The sequence below is a fragment of the Miniopterus natalensis genome, chromosome 4, assembly GCF_054644295.1.
Source record: "Miniopterus natalensis isolate mMinNat1 chromosome 4, mMinNat1.hap1, whole genome shotgun sequence".
In the NCBI taxonomy this organism is placed as follows: Eukaryota; Metazoa; Chordata; class Mammalia; order Chiroptera; family Miniopteridae; genus Miniopterus; species Miniopterus natalensis.
The window spans coordinates 18,316,090-18,333,284 of NC_142084.1; the positions used below are offsets into that span (position 1 = coordinate 18,316,090).

Here is a 17,195-nt window from a genome sequence, read left to right on the forward strand (position 1 = left end):
AAGAAATTGAGATTACCACCTGGTCATTTGGGATCCCCCAGGCTACTGAATGAGCAGGCAAAGATTCAACTGACTGAGGTGATTGATCCTAATTATCAAGGGGAAATTGGTTGCAGCTACAAAATGAGTGCACAGGCCTTTATTTGGAGCCTGGGAATTCTTGAGTTTGGGGGTGGGGTCCTCTTAATACTCCCATGTCCAAAAATAAGCTTTGTACAGTGGCACCTTGGTTTTCGAACGTGTCCGTTGACGGACATTTCGGGTCAGGAACGCTGTAAACCCGGAAGGAAATGCTTCGGTTTCCAACGTGCCTCGGAAGTGGAACAGGCCACGCGGAAGTGGAACAGGCCACACGGCTTCCGCTGAGGGCAAGATCTGGAGGCCCGGCTGTCGGCTGTCAGTCCCTCGGTTTTCGACCGTTTCGGAACTTGAACCGTCTTCCGGAACGGATTACATTTGAAAACTGAGGTATCACTGTAGTTTAAACATCAAATTCTCAAGGAATTTTGATTTGAGTAGAAAAGGCTTCAAAATCACCCAGAGGATGGATACATTTACTATTGGGACTTTGCTTCTTCCTTTTTGGGGAGAAAATAAAGAGTACCTTCATTTGTATAAAGGATAGTTCCATCTAATTAGATGGAAGCTTGAAATAGTTATTGTTGTTTTATGGAAGTTCAAATGTGTGTCCTAAATAGCCAAAGTGGTGAACTGGGCCAGCTGCTCAGCTAATGTCTCTCAACTCAGAATTTACCCTCTTATTCTCTTCTCTGTGATACTGGGTTTTAGGCTTTGAAAACTTATTCCCCAGACTTGCTGCTGGATTTTTTTTTAGTTCTGCCATATTGGAGGATGGAGGGGAGAAGGATCCTGTTTATTCTGTCAGCATTGTTTCTGCAAATGCAGGTTATCTCCAGTAACAGTGGTTGGCTCCAGGCTGCAGTGGCCCAGCCCAGAACCAGACTTGTCACACTCCCTCAGAAGTAGCAGCAGCAGGGGTGGGCTGGGGGTGCCCTCAGAGGTCCGAGCAGCAGCTGTACAAGGCCCTCCTGATAACCCTGCCTTTTGTACCTTAGCCCTGGAGTGGCAGCAGCATCCTACAGTGACTCCTTACGAGTTGCCGCAGTGCTTTGACTTTTTCTGTCTTATGATACATAATCAAATTCCCTGTACTGAATTTTCTCTGTTGGAAATACATAATGTGATTTACACTTTCCTGACTAGGTCCTGACTGAGAACGTGTTGTAAGTGTACATTTTCATTTTAAAGTGAATTTTTGTGTCTTTAAGGGATGTTTAAAATTTTTCCTTATCTTGGTTTTAAATATTTTTTAGTAATTCCTGGGCATTTTCTACATTGTTGATCTCTTTTATAAATAGAGCCTGTTAAATTTTTTAACAATCTGGTTGATGTTTGCATATATGACGTGATTGTGTTTGTGTAGATTATTTCCCTACTATTTTACGGAACTCTTTGTCATGCATTTCAGCTCATTTGTACACCTAGAGAACTTAAGGGGATCAGAGGTTATCGTTAACCACTTTCTTTTTAATTCTTATACTTCTCATTTTTTGTCAATTGTTTTGGCTGATTCCTCTAATACATCCTTGTCTTGTTTCTGACGTGTCCAGTGTTTCTACCTATTAAGTAAGGTGCTAGATTAGGGGTGAGATAAATATGTTTTTATTATAGCAAGGAAGTATCCATTGATTCCTGTTTTGCTTTGTTTTCCCAAAAGATTGAATGTTGAATCTTTTTTTTTTTTTTTTTAATTTGTCTTTATTGATTTCAGAGAGAGGAAAGAAGAAGGGAGAGAAGGAGATAGAAACATCAATGATGAGAGTCACTGATCGGCTGCCTCCTGCACGGCCCCAAACCGGGGATCGAGCCTGCAACCCAGGCATGTGCCCTAACCCTGGGAATCAAACCACGATCTCCTGTATCCTAGGTCGATGCTCAACCGCTGAGCCACGCCTGGCCAGGCTTGAATGTTGAATCTTATTAAATACCCAACATCTATGGAAAATGATGATGTAATTTTCCTTTTCGCGTCTATTTATGTTAGCTGATTACCCAGTTTTGAGCCATCTTTCCATTCTTAGAATAAACCCTGTCCGAATAATGATATAATTTTGTCCTTGTTAGATTGTTTGCTAGTATCTTTTTTAGGGCTTTTGCTTCCAGATTTATGGGATACTTTCTTTTTCTTCCTATTCTTATTTATTTTTGGTACAATCTTTGCCAGGTTTTAAAATCACTATATAATCACTTTGTAAAAATAATTTGGAAGTTTTCCATTTACTCTGGAACAACTTAAATAGTTTGAAATTATGTGTTCCTTAAAAATCTGGTAAAATTTGCCCTGTCCAGTATGACTCAGTTGGTTGGGCGGCACCCCGTCCCATGCACCAAAAGTTTGCCGGTTCCTGGTCGGCACACATGCCTGGGTTTCAGGCTCAGTCCACAGTAGGGAGTGTGGGGAAGTCAGCTGTTCGATGTTGCACTCTCACATCGATGTTTCTCTCTCTCTGTCCCCTCTTCTCTCTCTCAAAATCAATTTTTAAAAATCTGGTAAGATTTCCTTGTGAAACCAGCTGGGCTTGATTTCTTTTGAAGGTAGCTCTTTGATGACTTTCTTCCTTTTACGGTACAGATTTGTTTAGGCTTTTAAAAATCTCTTCTGTGCTCAGTTTATAGAATTATACAAAAAGCCTCTTAAGTGATTTTTTTCAGGTGTACAACATAATGATTTGATATATGAGGGTAGGGCAAAAGTAGGTTTACAGTTGTTTGTATGGAAAATAATAATTATACAAGAATAAACTCTGTTGCCTGGCCGGGTGTGGCTTAGCGGTTGAGCGTCGACCTAGGATCCAGATGATTGGGGTTCAATTCCCCATCAGGGCACATACCCAGGTTGCGGGTTCAATCCCCTGTTGGGGTGCATGTGGGAGGCAACTGATCAATGTTTCACTCTCACATCCATGTTTCTCTCTCTTCTTCTTTCTCTAAAATCAACAAAAGCATGTCCTCAGGTGAGGATTAAAAAAAAAAAGATAAAACTCTGTTTTGAGTACTCACAATTTGTAAACCTATTTTGCCTCACCCTATATATATTGTGAAATTATCACAATAAGTTTAGTTAACATCCATCAACATACAGTTAAGAGATTTTTTTCTTATGATAAGAACTTTTAAGATCTACTCTCTCAGCAGCTTTCAAATATACAACACAATAGTGTTAACTGTAGTCAGCATGCTGTATGTTTTACCCCTATGTCTTATTTTAAAACTGGAACTTTGTATCTTTTGACCACATTCACCCATTTTACCGACCCCCCCACCTCCTCCTCTGGCAACAACCAGTCTGTTCTCTGTATCTGTGAAAAAAATTTTTTTTAATGATTCCACATATAAGTGAAACCATATAGTATTTGTCTTTCTCTGACTTATTTCACTTAGCAATGCTATCAAGGTCTATTCATGTCACAAACGGCAGGATTTCCTTTTTTTTTTATGGCTAAATAATATTCCCTTGTGTATATAGACCACATTTCTTTACCCATTTATCCATTCATGTACACGTCCATGTATTGGCTATTGTAAATAATGCTGCAATGGATTTGGGGGTGCAGATATCTTTGAGTTAGTGGTTTTGTTTCCTTCAGATAAATTCCCAGAAGTGGAGCTGGATCACATGGTAGTTCTATTTTTAATTTTTTGAGGCAACTCCATACTGTTCTCCATAGTGACTGCACCAGTTTACATTGTCCCCCTATGGTGCACAAGGGTTCCCTTTTTTCCATGTCCTTGCCAACACTTATTTCTTGTCTTTTTGATGATAGCCATTCTGTCTCACTGTGGATTTGATTTGCACTTTCCTGATGATTAATTATGTTGAGCACCTTTATTACGTACCTGTTGATCATCTGTTTGTCTTATTTGGAAAATTGTCTATTCAGGTCTTCTGCCCATTTATTTGTTGTTGTTATTGAGTTATATGAGTTCTGTATATATTTTGGATATTAAACCCTTACCAGATACAGGATTTGCAAATATTTTCTCCCATGGCATAGGTTGCCTTTTCATTTTGTTGATGGTTTCCCTTTGCTGTGCAGAAGCTTTTATTAGTTTGATGTAGTCCAAATTGTTTGTATTTGCTTTTGTTGCCTTTGCTTTTGGTGTCATATCCGAAAAATCATCAAGATCAGGGAGCTTACTGTTTTCTTTCAGGAGTTAAATGGTTTAAGATTTTATGTTCAAGTCTTTAATACATTTCGAGTTAATTTTTGTATATGATATAAGATAATGGTCTAGTTTCATACTTTATCATGTGGCTCTCCAGTTTTCTCAGCACCATTTATTTAAGAGACTATCCTTTCCCCCATTGTATATTCTAGGCTCTCTTGTCATAAATTAATTGATCATATATGCATGGGTTTATTTCTGGGCTCCCAGTTCTGAGCATTAGTCAATTTGTCTTTATGCCAATACCATACTGTTTTGAATATTATAGTTTTATAATATAATTTGAAATCAGGGAGCATGATTCCTCCAGCTTTGTTCTTTCTCAAGATTGTTTTGGCTAGTCAGGCTCTTTTGTGCTTTCATACAAATTTAAGAGTTTGTTTTATTTCTATGATAACTGCCATTGGAATTTTTATACAGATTGTGTTGAATCTGTATATTGGTTCATGTAGTATGGACATTCTAACAATTTTAGTTCTTCCAGCCCATGAGCACAGAATATCTTTCCATTTGTTTGTGTTGTCTTCAGTTTCTTTTAGTGATATTTTAAATTTTGTTTTTGTTTCTTGATTATTTCCCCCATTGTAATTTTCTATTTTGTGTGTTTATGCTTTCTCCCTCTTATTCCATTTGTTGGCTAGTGGCTTCTTTTCACTGATCTTTTCAAAGAACCAGCCTTTTTATTTATTTATACTAATTTTTGTTTGTAACTCAATTCTGCTTATCTTACTTGTTTTCTATTTTATTTTCTAACCTTTTGAGTCACATGCTAAAATTTATATTTTCAGTCTTTGATTTTTATTGATAAATTTAAGGCTATTAATCTTCCCTCTGGGTATTTGATTATCTTATGATTCTGCTATACAGTGTTTTTATCATTTTGTTTTCTGGGAGTTCTGCAATTTTATTTTGTATTTTCTCTTTGATTCAAGAATTGTTTAATAGTTAAAATTTTTCTTGGTTAAAGAATTTTTTATTTTCTAATTTCATTAATATATTTTTCTGTCATTTTCAGATTTTTTTTTCTGTTTTAAATATGTTTTTATAGATTTTAGAGAAGAAGAGAGCGGGGGGAGAGAGAGAGAAACATCGGTCAGTTGCTTCCCATGACTGGGGATCAAACCCACAACCTGGGTGTGTGCCCTGACCAGGAATCGAACCATTGACCTTTTGGTGCATGGGACAACATTCAGCAAACTGAGCCACACCAGCCAGGGGGAGAATTTTTTTCTGTATTAACTTTTTGGGATTTCTTGAGGTTTTCTTTGTGGCCCAATATATGATCAGTTTTAATGAATGGGTTTTCAAAAAGCATGTTTATCTTCTGAGTACAGAGTTTAATACATAACTGGAAGATTGCCTGTTCATTATATTGTTTTGGTTTCTTTTTATCCTCTTATTTTTCTTGATTTCTTGTCTATTTTTTGTGTGTTCCTGTCTATTACTCCTTTTATAAGTCCAGTAGTCTTTGTGAAAGTTGATGGCATGTTATTTGGTGCATAGATAATCATAACTATTAGGGTTGATCTTAGCTTTATAAAGTGTCTTTCATATCATTCAGAGCTTTTTGTCTTGAATTCTCTCTCGAGTTATATTAAGTTGTGTCTCCTGATATCTTTTGCTTGCCTATTATACCTTAGCTCATGCTTTTATAATATATAACTTTTCTGAATTACTTTGTTTTAGGTGTATAGTTTAGGATATAGCATAGAATTGGGTGTTGCTTTTGATTCAATCTGAAAATATTTTCTTTTTCTAAATCACACTTTTGCCATTCCTGACATGTCTGCTATATCTGGTCACAAATATATCATATTGTCTTATGGTTATATTTTAAGTCTTTTACCATGTGGTATATTTTCTCTTCTCTTGTTTTTGTACTTTTGCCCTTCAGCCATTTTTATTTCAGGGGTTTGTTTTTATTCATGTAACTTTTTATACACCCTGAGTCCTCCCTTTCTTGCTTTGGCTCTTGCAATGGAGTATACTCACTAAGCCCTGTGCGATTATCCCACAGTGAGTATACAGCTGTAGGACCAGGGTATCTGGCTGAGAGCACCAATAAGAAAGAGGGAGCATCTGGAATCCAAATGATTTGTCCTTCACAAGGATCTAGATTCTGGGAGAAATATTTAGAGGTGGCAACTACTGCTCTGAAAAAAGAAATTATTTCAATTCTAAATCAGAACATTTTTGTAAGCATATTTCTAATAAAGCTATAACTTCTTTATGAGAAAATTTAAATCTTACATGTTCGTCAAAGCCTTCTCTTCTGGCTTGTTCAGCCAAATCTCTGCCTTTCTCACTGAGAATATAAAATAAAAATTAGAGGCATATGTCAGTAAAAAGAGAAATGCCAGCATGAATTACAATCAGATTTATAGAAAGGATCTGAATTGCATTTCTTTTCTTTCTGGTAACACTAATTATTTGGAAAATGCAGTCATTAATAAGTTACCCAGAGGATCACATCTTTAGCTATAAAAAAAATGTTTATATTATGTCCCATTGTCAGAGGTATGGGTTGGGGAAGCATTTTGACAACAAAATGATTCAATAAATAAGTATATTCTTAATATTTTGTGTAAATATGTTTTTATTTCAGTAGCTAAATAAATGCACTTAATGTAGACTAAAATTATTTCAGTAGTATGGGGTGCCTGATGTTACTTTTAAATTAACTTAGCGTTTCAAGATACTCTCAGAAATTAGGAGGCACTACTGGATATATTAACATATTTAGAGTCATCACTTTGGATGGTGGTGGTTTTGCCATCCAAAGTTTCTCATACAATAAAGAGATTTAAAATAGTAAATTAAAAAAGCCATCCGGCCGGGCATGGCTCAGCAGCTGAGCGTCAACCTGGGACCCAGGCGATCGGGGTTCGATTCCCAGCCAGGGCACATGCCTGGGTTGCGGGCTCGATCAATGACTCTCTCATCATTGATGTTTCTATCTCTCTCTCTCCTTCTCCTTTCCTCTCTCTGAAATCAATAAAGATATTTAAAAAAAAAAAAAAAGGTGAAACAAGAAGATATCATTAAAAAAAAAAATTTAAAGCCATCTTACCTTTTACTGTCTTCATACTTTTCGGGTTTCTTTAGTTTGAGTTTTCTGAGGACACTGTTGTAATTCTAGGCATAATTAAAAATCAGAAATCTATCCTGTATTGTTAATTTTTGGCCCATGTGAAGGAAATACGGAATGCTTGTGTCTAGGGACTGCTACTCTAAGGAAAGGTAGAGGCAAATATTATGATTGTCCTCCTTTCAGTTGGTCAGCACTAAGGTTTCTGCCTGCTGGTAAAACGGGTTCCCCTGTGGGCATCACACATGCACTTGAAAAAAATAGCCTTTAAAAATTACTATTAACAACATATATGTGTAGCCCGTGGTCACAGACAAATGTTTGGTGAAGGCCAGGGGAGCCTGGGGTGGGACTGGGAGGAGGTGGGGAAAAGGTGGACATCTGTAATGGTGTCAACAATAAAAATTCTAAAAAGTATTATTAACATTTATTGCATTAAAGATGCTAACACACCCTGGCCAGTATGGCTCAGCTGGGTGGGGATCCTCCCATTGCACCGTTCGATTGGGTTGCCAATTCGATTCCTGGTCAGGGCACGTGCCCAGGTTTTGGGCTTGATCCCCAGTAGGGGGCCTGCAGGAGGCAGCCAGTCAATGTTTCTTTTGCACATCAGTGTTTCTACCTCATCCTTCCTCTCTCCTTAAGATCAATTAAAAAAAAAAAAAAAGATGTTAACACTTTAATGCATATAACTAAAATCATAACTGAGATAAAAGATGAAACCACAAGGAAGCTCATTGGGGGACATATTAATAGTTTTCTTTTACAGATAAGTTCTTGGACAGAGTTCTTAAGCCCCACTAACCAAAACAGCTATTAGGACCTTTTCCATGTTAAGTGCTATAGTTAAAGCTGTGGAAATGCAGAAGTGGGCATGATAGTGTGTAACACATGTGATGCTGCTCCCACCCAAAGTGAAGTAGTGTCAAGAGGACAGAGAAGATTTCACTCTGTCAGGGAGAGTAGAATGTCAGTGAGAGAGCGGATGGAATATACTTGGGGTCAGAAAATGACATGAGCAGAGTGGGGAGAGAGCAAGCATGGTAAATAGCACTGTGCTTAAAACTGGCTGGGACATACCATGCTGGAAATGGAGGAACGGGGGGTAGAAAATCTATAGTTAGATGATAGTAAATAAAGGTAGTTTGGGGCTGTCCGACTTTAGAAGGGCCCTGAATGTTTGAGTAAAGAATTTGGACTTATTTTGATAGGCCCAGGGAAACTTTGTAATTTTATTTTATTTTAAAATATATCTTTATTGATTTCAGAGAGAGGAAGGGAGAGAGAGAGAAACATCAATGATGAGAGTCATTGATCGATCGGCTGCCTCTTGCACACCCCCCACTGGGCTCACAACTCAGGCATGTGCCCTGACCAGGAATCGAACCACAATCTCAGGTAATAGGTCGATGCTCAACCACTGAGCATCACCGGCCAGTCGGCCCAGGGAAACTGAAGCATTATGAGCGGAGAAGTGATGTGCTCAGAGCTGGCCTGGCACAGGAAAGAGGCTAGACCAGGTAAGATGTTACTATGTAGAAGGCTGGGTGAAAAGTACTGAGGGCCTAATGGTGGCAGTTAGAATCGAAGTGTCCTTGAGTTCCACACATGTGAGCAAAAACTATACACAAGCCTTGGCAACAGATCATATAAGGGACAAGGAAATAGATCCAAGATTTGTGAGCCAGGGGTGACTGGGAAGAGTGTTGTCAATAACGGAGATGGGAAAGTGAGGAAGATAAGGCACATGGAGTTCTGAGTTTAGTTTATTTATAGAAATTTGCCAGCATCTAAACTGAAAAATTTTGGAGGGAAAATATACTTTTATTCAATGCTTTGCATTTAGGAAATAGCTCGATTGCTGTTTGATACATTAAACTCTGAAATAATTTTGGCCACACTTTTTAATAAAGACAGCTTATCTCACTGCCCTGGTAATGAGGAATACAAATATTAATGCTGGGCCACCCCCCCCCCAAAAAAAAACACCCCAGAAAACCAAAACCCACTACCACTTGGGGTTCAAACTGCAAGCGTATAAACTGAACAAGATTTGTCTTAGAATTCTAATTAGGAAAAGAATTTGACATACCTTTTTAATCATTTTGCCAAGTTTAAAATCTGGCTTTCTGCCTATTGAATAATCAGCTTTCACTTCCGAATAGGTATAATTAATTATTGCCAAGAACATGCTCTGGGGAGAAATATTCAAATAATTATTTCAATAAAAATTTAGTTTAAATGTTAGTGACTTTGACAAGTGATAGGATTTGTAAAATTAGATTAAAATTTTATAAGTAATTCATGTGGTCAGTAATAGAGAAATGGCTATGAAGACTAAAATATAGTAGACTGGGTAATGTGTAGCGTGTGGATATGTTTATGGAAAACAGCAGAATTTAAAATAGTGCCTATGAACTGGTTATGTATATATACACATTAATTTATCAATATTACATATTAGAAGAAAACTTGCATTGTATGTTCATAAGGGTTTTTGTTTTTTAATTCTGTAAAACACAATCTTACTAAGGCTCTTATGATTACTAATGTTTAGGTAACACAAACAGTTGCGGGGAGGGTATTCTTATCCCCAGCCCATCTCTCCCAACTTTCACTGTGACCCAGCTCTGTCACATGAGGACTTTTGGCCATTACCAGGGGATAACTGCTGTGCACAGCAACAACAGAATGTTTTCTTGGAGGACAGTAGCAGTGCCTTGACTAGGAGGGCAAGGTTCCTTGATTAGGAAAGTCAAACAGATTAGCCCTGAGCATACATGAGACCCATCCTGGGGAGTCCTAAAAACCAGGGGTGTGAGCTTTCGGCTGTGAGGGCCAAAAGTCCTTGTAATATGGGCAGAATATTAACGGCCTGATTCATACCTACTGGTATGGAATGTCTGAGGCTCGAGAGACTGGGACATTCAAGTTATATCTAAAAGGTCTCGCAGGTTTGTGTCACACAGACTCCCAGATGGTAACTACTGTGATCACATCCTCCACTGGACAGCTGGACCAGAGAGCCTGGATTACTAGGAATCTACACCGTTCTTAATAAATGTCAGGCGTTCTGACAGCTAAGCAGTGATACTGTAATTTCTTCTAAATTGCTCATTTTTTCATTCTAAAATTTGCAAGCAAAAAAAAGGGAACATATACGGTCATTCTTACCAACACTATAAAGACCACGAAAAAGATGAAGGTGATGAAGTAAATGGGTCCCAAGATACGACTGTCTTGCTGAATAGCAGCAAAATTAAAATCCCCAAGAATAATTCGAAACTGTGCAAATCTTTGATGGGAACAAAGAAAAACATGAGAAAATATTATATCCCTTCATACGTACGTGACAACTGAAGGGGTTACCCAGGTGTCTCGGGAAGTGTTTCGCTCAGTGTGGCGTGTGGTCTGGCTTTAGCCACATTAGCACAGAGCTCTGTAAAGCCGGGTGTGGGAAGTTCCCTGAAGGCGAGGCTTGGGGTGGGCTTCAGTTTATTTCACTAGAGTGGACCCAATGTTTACCTACAAGACGAACCTTGAGATGCCTTTTTACTGCCTGATCTTCATAGGGGCCTCCTTAGCTATCCCCATGCCCTCCTAAAGCTTAGGATGCTCGGGCCTTGTCCAAGTGATTTGCAACTTGTACCTAGACCCAGGAGCCCTAAAATTTCTTCTGATATCAATGATATGTTTAATTTTAGCTGCTTTTTAAAAATGAGGCCATTAATTTGTCACCTGCTAAGTCTCAAACAAATGCAGGTAACGTTCCTGAGGTTTATTTTATTCTCTTTGGTAACTATAAAAGTTTGGTTTTGATGTGAAATAGCATTTAAAATATTTTAAAATCTTCATTTTCTTAATTTTAAAGGTGGCAAATTAAGAAACCAAGGCTTTATTAGAATTTCTTAATCTGATGTCTTATTTTCTCATCAATTTGCAGTGGCATTGCCAGACACACCAGGGATATGAGTTGTGTGTGTGAGCTCCTTATCAGGGAAATCTGGAAGGAATTCTTAAAAGTAGATTCTCTGTATGATTGGCCAGTCAGTCAAAAGGGAGACCGTTTCTTGTCCCTCGTTGCTTTAGTCAATCACATAAAGGGGGCAGAGGACTATATACAAAGAAGGAAGAACTGTTTTCAAAGAAATCGGCTAGCTGAAGTCCTAGGACTCCACAGTTATCTGGAATTTCACCCCCAGTACCTAAGACCTTACTAAATTATGCTTGAAGTATTTATCCAACCTTTAATACTGGTTTCTAATGCTGTTCTATACAACATTAAAAGAAAAATGCTGAATTGCAAGGAGACCAAAATTTCGCGACAAATCAAATGTATTTTCCTCTTTGGGATAGAGTAAGAGGTTCTGTCTTAGTATTTCTAACTTGATCTTTTATCCTTGAGTTGTGTTTATATAAGATAAGTGAAAGGCACCATTTCTCCTTTCTAGCAATTAACTAAAGCTTCCATTCAGCCTTTTCCTATCAGGGCAGCACCCAGGTACCTCTGCTGTATAAATAATAATGTGAATAACAATCCTGAGCAATTTACTGAACGGCTGTAATCAGTAGGAACTGGAAGACTCCGAATGCAATGTAATTGTTACTTTTCTCCTCTTGATTTTAGGTTAGTTCATCCTTTGTTTCTTTTTTCAAGCTAAAAGGAACACCATAACTTCTCAGCATACAGGTTCTATTGAATGGAAATACTTTTGTAACTTCTTGATACCACTGCTAACTTTTTAGAGTTCTCTCTAAAAATAGCTAAAGACTGTTTCATAATAATGTACCATTTGTGGTTGATGTGACTTCCCAGTCTCTCGCTCAGAGGCCTGGTTGGGTGATAGGTATTCCCAAGCATTCTTTAAATATTACCTCTGTTATGCTCTGTCTTTTCCCGTAACGTAGGATAAATATATATTAGGCCTTCTCATTCTATCCTTTATGTCTCATACCCTTTCCCAACGTTTTTCTCTATATATTTTTTATAATTTTTTTCTGACCTATTTTTTGCTTTACTCACTCTCTTCATCTGTGTCTTATTTGCTGTCAAACCTGTCAGCTGGGTTTTTAATCTCAGCTGCTGTAATTTTTTAGTTCCGGAACTCATAAAACAATTTTATACTTTTCAAATGTCACTCTTTATACTATGCTGTTTCTCTAATTTTAGTAAGTATTGCTTGGTTATTCCAATCACTGAAGTCTCTGCGTCTGTTTCTTTTGTCTATTGTTATCTGCTGGTTCTTGCTAATGATTATTTTCCCCTTATGTACCAAGTTATCTTTGACTACAAAAAGTAAATTATATTTGAAAAACTACTTGTAGAAGTAATTTGATGCTTAGGATGAAGACATATTTCCCCAGAGAGATTTTTTTGTTTGTGTCTGCAGGTTCATGCAGGTATTCTAGCCTGGGATATCTTTTTTTAAAAATATATCTTTGTTGATTTCAGAGAGTGGAAGGGAGAGGAAGTGAGAGATAGAAACATCAATGATGAGAGAGTCATTGATCAGCTGCCTCCTGCATGCCCCTGACTGGGGATCGATCCCACAACCCAGGCATGTGCCCTGACCGGGAATCAAACCTCGATCTGGATCCTAGGCCGAGGCTCAACCGCTGAGTCCTGCCCCGCCTGGCTGGCCTGGGATGTCTTAATTCAAATTTAAGACATGGGATTCCTTGGACACCTAGATGCTTAAACCAAGGCTTCAAGTCACTATAAGGGATTTACTTTTAACTTGAGGCTGTATCACTTTAGGCTTCATGCTTGATTTGTAGAGAGGTTATCAGAAAATCCACCTTTGCCCCCCACCCCCTAACACAAACACACATGCAGGCCCTGGGCTTTGCCTTTTGTCTCCTTCCCGAGAGGTGGTCAGAAACACAGTTTCTCAACTATTTTTTCTGAATCAGCAAAAATGCCTTCAAGTGGAGATTTTGGGAAGATAGTGCAGTAAGAAAAACCTAGTAATCTGTCTGCCCACCTAGACGACAATCACATTGGCAGCTGTCCGATGTAATTATTTTGGAATGCTATTGAAAGCTTGCAATTTCCAAGGAAAGGCTCAGACAGTTTTGGTCAACTTCAGTTTTTAGTTTGGCAGCAGCTACCCATCTCCCGTGCTCCATCCCATGGCATACAGCTGTGCATGTGTTCCTGGAATAGTTCGCACGCAGCTTGTGGGGCTCAGGTGGGAAATAAGGACCCCGTTCTCCACACATCAGAAGTTTGTTTTCTGATTGCTGCTTCTGATCACAGAGGTGCAGACACAGAGGCAGGTGTGCTCCGCACCTTTGTGGAGAAGTTGAAACTCTTGTGCACTGTTAATGGGAATGCAGAATCTTAGAGCCACTGTGAAAAAGTCTGGCAGTGCCTCAAAAATTCAAAATAGAATTGCTATATGATCTGGCATTTCCATCTATGGGTATATACTCAAAAGAATTAAAAGAGCCTCAGAAAGATATTTGTACACCCATGTTCTCAGTAGCTAAAATATGGAAGCAACACAAGTGTCCATTGACAGATAAATGGATGAGCAAAATGTGGTATAGACATACAATGGAATAGTATTCAGCCTCAAAAAGGAAGGAAATTCTGACCTATTCTACAACATTGTTGAATCTTGAAGACATTATGCTAAAGCAGAATAAATCAGTCACAAAAAGACAAATACTGTATGATTCTCTAGGTAACTAGAGTAATCAAAATCATAGGAACAAAAAGTAGAACAGTGGTTGCTAGTGTCTGGGATAAGCAGGGAGGTGGAGTTCTTTTTTAACAGTCATAGAGTTTCAGTGTTGCAGGGTAAAAGAAGAGTTCTGGAGAGGAGTGGTGGGGATGGTTGCACAATACGAGTGTACTAAATATCACTGAACTATACACTTAGAAATGGTCAGGATGGTAAATTTATGTGTGTTTTACCACAATAAAAAAAATTCTTAATGACTTAAAAAAAAAGCCTCAGGGCAAAAGTAGCATTGGGTGCTGGGCTTCTCTGGATTTTTGCCTTCTCATTGTGGCCCCAATTATTACTCACTTTTTTGTCAGTCCTATAGAATTTCAGTGTTTTCTAGCTTTTTCGATTGTTCTGAAGAGGCAGTTGATCTGGATAACCTAGTACATCATTACCAAGCACAAAAATACCCTCAGTCTGTTCCAGAGTTCTCTACTTGTCTATTCTGTGCCTTATACTTCCTTTTCCCCCACTAACTAAGGTAAGACAAATTTCCGACGTTCTGTAAATTACTAAATTTATATTCAATATCCAATACTACTGAGTTTTAAGTAATACTTGAAATAAGATCCTAGGAAATGACCTAAGAAGTTGTTAGAACTGCAGACATTATTCTCTCAGGAGAAGCTAATTAGATTTCTTAAATTATAGGTAGTTCGAAGTTGGGAAGGACCTTGAAGTGATTGAGTTCAGCCCTTTCATTTACAGATAACTTAGGTTCTAGAAACGTTAAATGGCACATGGCATAACTGGAAAAGTAGAGTTAAATCCTTTTGGTTCCTAGTCTACTCTTCTTCCCCCTACTGATTTAGTGAAGGGTTATTTCAGAAAAATGTTATTAAATTTTATATAATTGGTACTTCAGTTATGTACATGTGGATGGTGAAAAGAGGGCAACCTAAGACATTTTTTTAGACCAGAGGGTCATGAACAGATAAGTTTGGAGAATTCTTAACTGAAGTTAAGAAAGTTATCGCGTTTCCCCCTCACAGCCATGCGTTACTATGCATGCAAAATTCCCCAGTCTTACTTAAATATGAGGCCATTTCCCCCAGACAGTCTTGGTCTAGAGTCCACAGAGTGTGTTTTGAGAATTGATATTTAGACTATCATAATTTTCTTATACAAACAGAACTTGCTTTACCTACCCAAAAAGGGGAGTAATATTAACATCATTTGCTTTTAAAGAAAAGCCTGGATACTTTTGTAGGGATTCTAATTAGTTTTACAAGTTTGTTGCATTCTGATAGCTTTATGCATATAAAGTTAAACAGCTTTGCCAGAGCAGCAAATCAGGTCAGCTTCAATAAAAGGATTCCAAAGATGGAGCCTTCTAGAGAAAACACGTAAGATTTCCTTTTCCCAGAATCAGTTTCTTTTATGTCAGGTAAAACTTTCATTTCTGAGAAATGAAAATTATTTTTCCAACTTGACCTAGTAACACTTACAAAACCGCTCTGGCCATCCATTTGGGCCTTCTGGTGCTTAACCATACTTTGAGTATGACATGTTTAGCCATCAGGGAAAATATCAAACCAGGTTCAAAGTTATTAAAGCTCATGTTACAGATCTTTTCATGATTTTTTTTGGTTATCAACTGGAAAATATAATTAATTTATTAGTCTACATGGAATTAATTAATATATAATTATATAATTATATAATTAATATATAATTAATATATAATTAATTAGCTTACATGGAATTTTGAAAAGTGGAAAAATCTTCAACTTGTGATCCAAAAACAAAGAATCCTAACTGGGCATAAGCAAAGAATATTATAAAAAACATAATGGCAAATCCTACTATGTCTTTGGTGCAGCGGGAGAAGGTTGATGACAGCTGAGACATTGTGTTACTAAAGCTTATGAATTTGAATATCTGAAAAAGAACAAAGTTAATTGAAATAGAATATTAAAGATTCTAATTACTTAAAATAAGCTTCAAATTAAAGGAGGCGCTTAATGCTAGTCTGTGGGGGGGTGAGGATGTGCGAGCGATTGCTACATGGCCAAACTATTTTTTTTTACTTGATATTTTTTCATTGCTTTTCAGAGAGAGTGGAAGGGAGGGAGGGAGGGAGAGAGAAACATCAATGTGTCTCTCGATTCTGGGGATGGGCGGGTGTATCAAGCCTGCAACCAAGGTAACGTGCCCTTGGCAGGAATCAAACCCTGGACCCTTCAGTTCGAGGGCTGATGCTCTAACCACTGAGCAAAACTTGCCAGGGCTGGCCAAACTATGTTTAAAATTACGTTACAGTTAAGGGTATCCTTTTGTTTTTTTCATGACTTTGTAGTTTAAGTTCCCATCTTGATATCTAATATAAAAATATTCTATCTATTCTGTTGTACCTAATATAATAAAATATAAATACCTTTATCCACGCAAAGAAGAAGGTAATAGCAATTATATTGTTGTAAAAAATGTGCCAGTATGCAAGAAAATAGAAGTCTGAATAATTTTCAGTGTTTTTTAACAGCTTTTCAAGTAAGAGGAAAATTTGCAGTTTATAGTATGAGTTGAAGAGAATGGCCACAAAACACAACTATATGGAAAAAAAGAAGGGTTAAATTAGAGGCTATTTCTACGTCTAAATCTCCTGCAGCCTATGAAGAAGCACATGAAAAAATTCAACAAAAGGGAGGGAGAGAGAAAACGTAGGCTTTTAGTAACTGGAAGTAAGTCTCAATTTATAGCAGTTTAAGGTAACAATCATCATAAAGTGGTGATCACCCGGCCATCCTGATCTATCTGCCTGTTTGTTTCTTTGAGTCAGTCATAAAACACAAATGTATAAAATGCTTATATAATTCTGACCAGGCTCTAAGGGTTTTTGCTCCATGTAACCACATGATACCTAAAAATTTACTACAAGGAAAAAATTTTACAGTTTCAAATAAATAAACAAGCCCTTTAGAGCCCTGTAACAACTTCTTTAGAAGATTTCAGAACTAGGTATCAGAGCTTTATAACTGAAATAACCAGAGAGAGTGGTTATTTCAGTGTTTTTTAACAGCTTTGAAATAACCAAATTGTTAAACATTTAACACTATTCCTGCCATATGTTAAACATTATTGGGGATACCAGAAAGGTAAGTAACACACTTTCTGACTCTGATAAA

The 17,195-nt window shown here is 37.6% G+C and overlaps 1 protein-coding gene across 1 annotated transcript in view; it reads right to left on the reverse strand.

The window, feature by feature from the left end:
• Positions 1 to 17,195, reverse strand: part of PKD2L2 (polycystin 2 like 2, transient receptor potential cation channel) — a 30,488-nt gene that overhangs the window by 2,476 nt on the left and 10,817 nt on the right. The window contains exons 7-12 of the mRNA XM_016203730.2: positions 16,448 to 16,618; positions 15,770 to 15,951; positions 10,511 to 10,631; positions 9,429 to 9,530; positions 7,319 to 7,383; positions 6,499 to 6,553 (exon numbers count right to left, since the gene is read on the reverse strand). Of these exons, the coding sequence (XP_016059216.2) occupies positions 6,499 to 6,553; positions 7,319 to 7,383; positions 9,429 to 9,530; positions 10,511 to 10,631; positions 15,770 to 15,951; positions 16,448 to 16,618 (696 nt within the window). The remainder of the gene's footprint in view (positions 1 to 6,498; positions 6,554 to 7,318; positions 7,384 to 9,428; positions 9,531 to 10,510; positions 10,632 to 15,769; positions 15,952 to 16,447; positions 16,619 to 17,195) is intronic.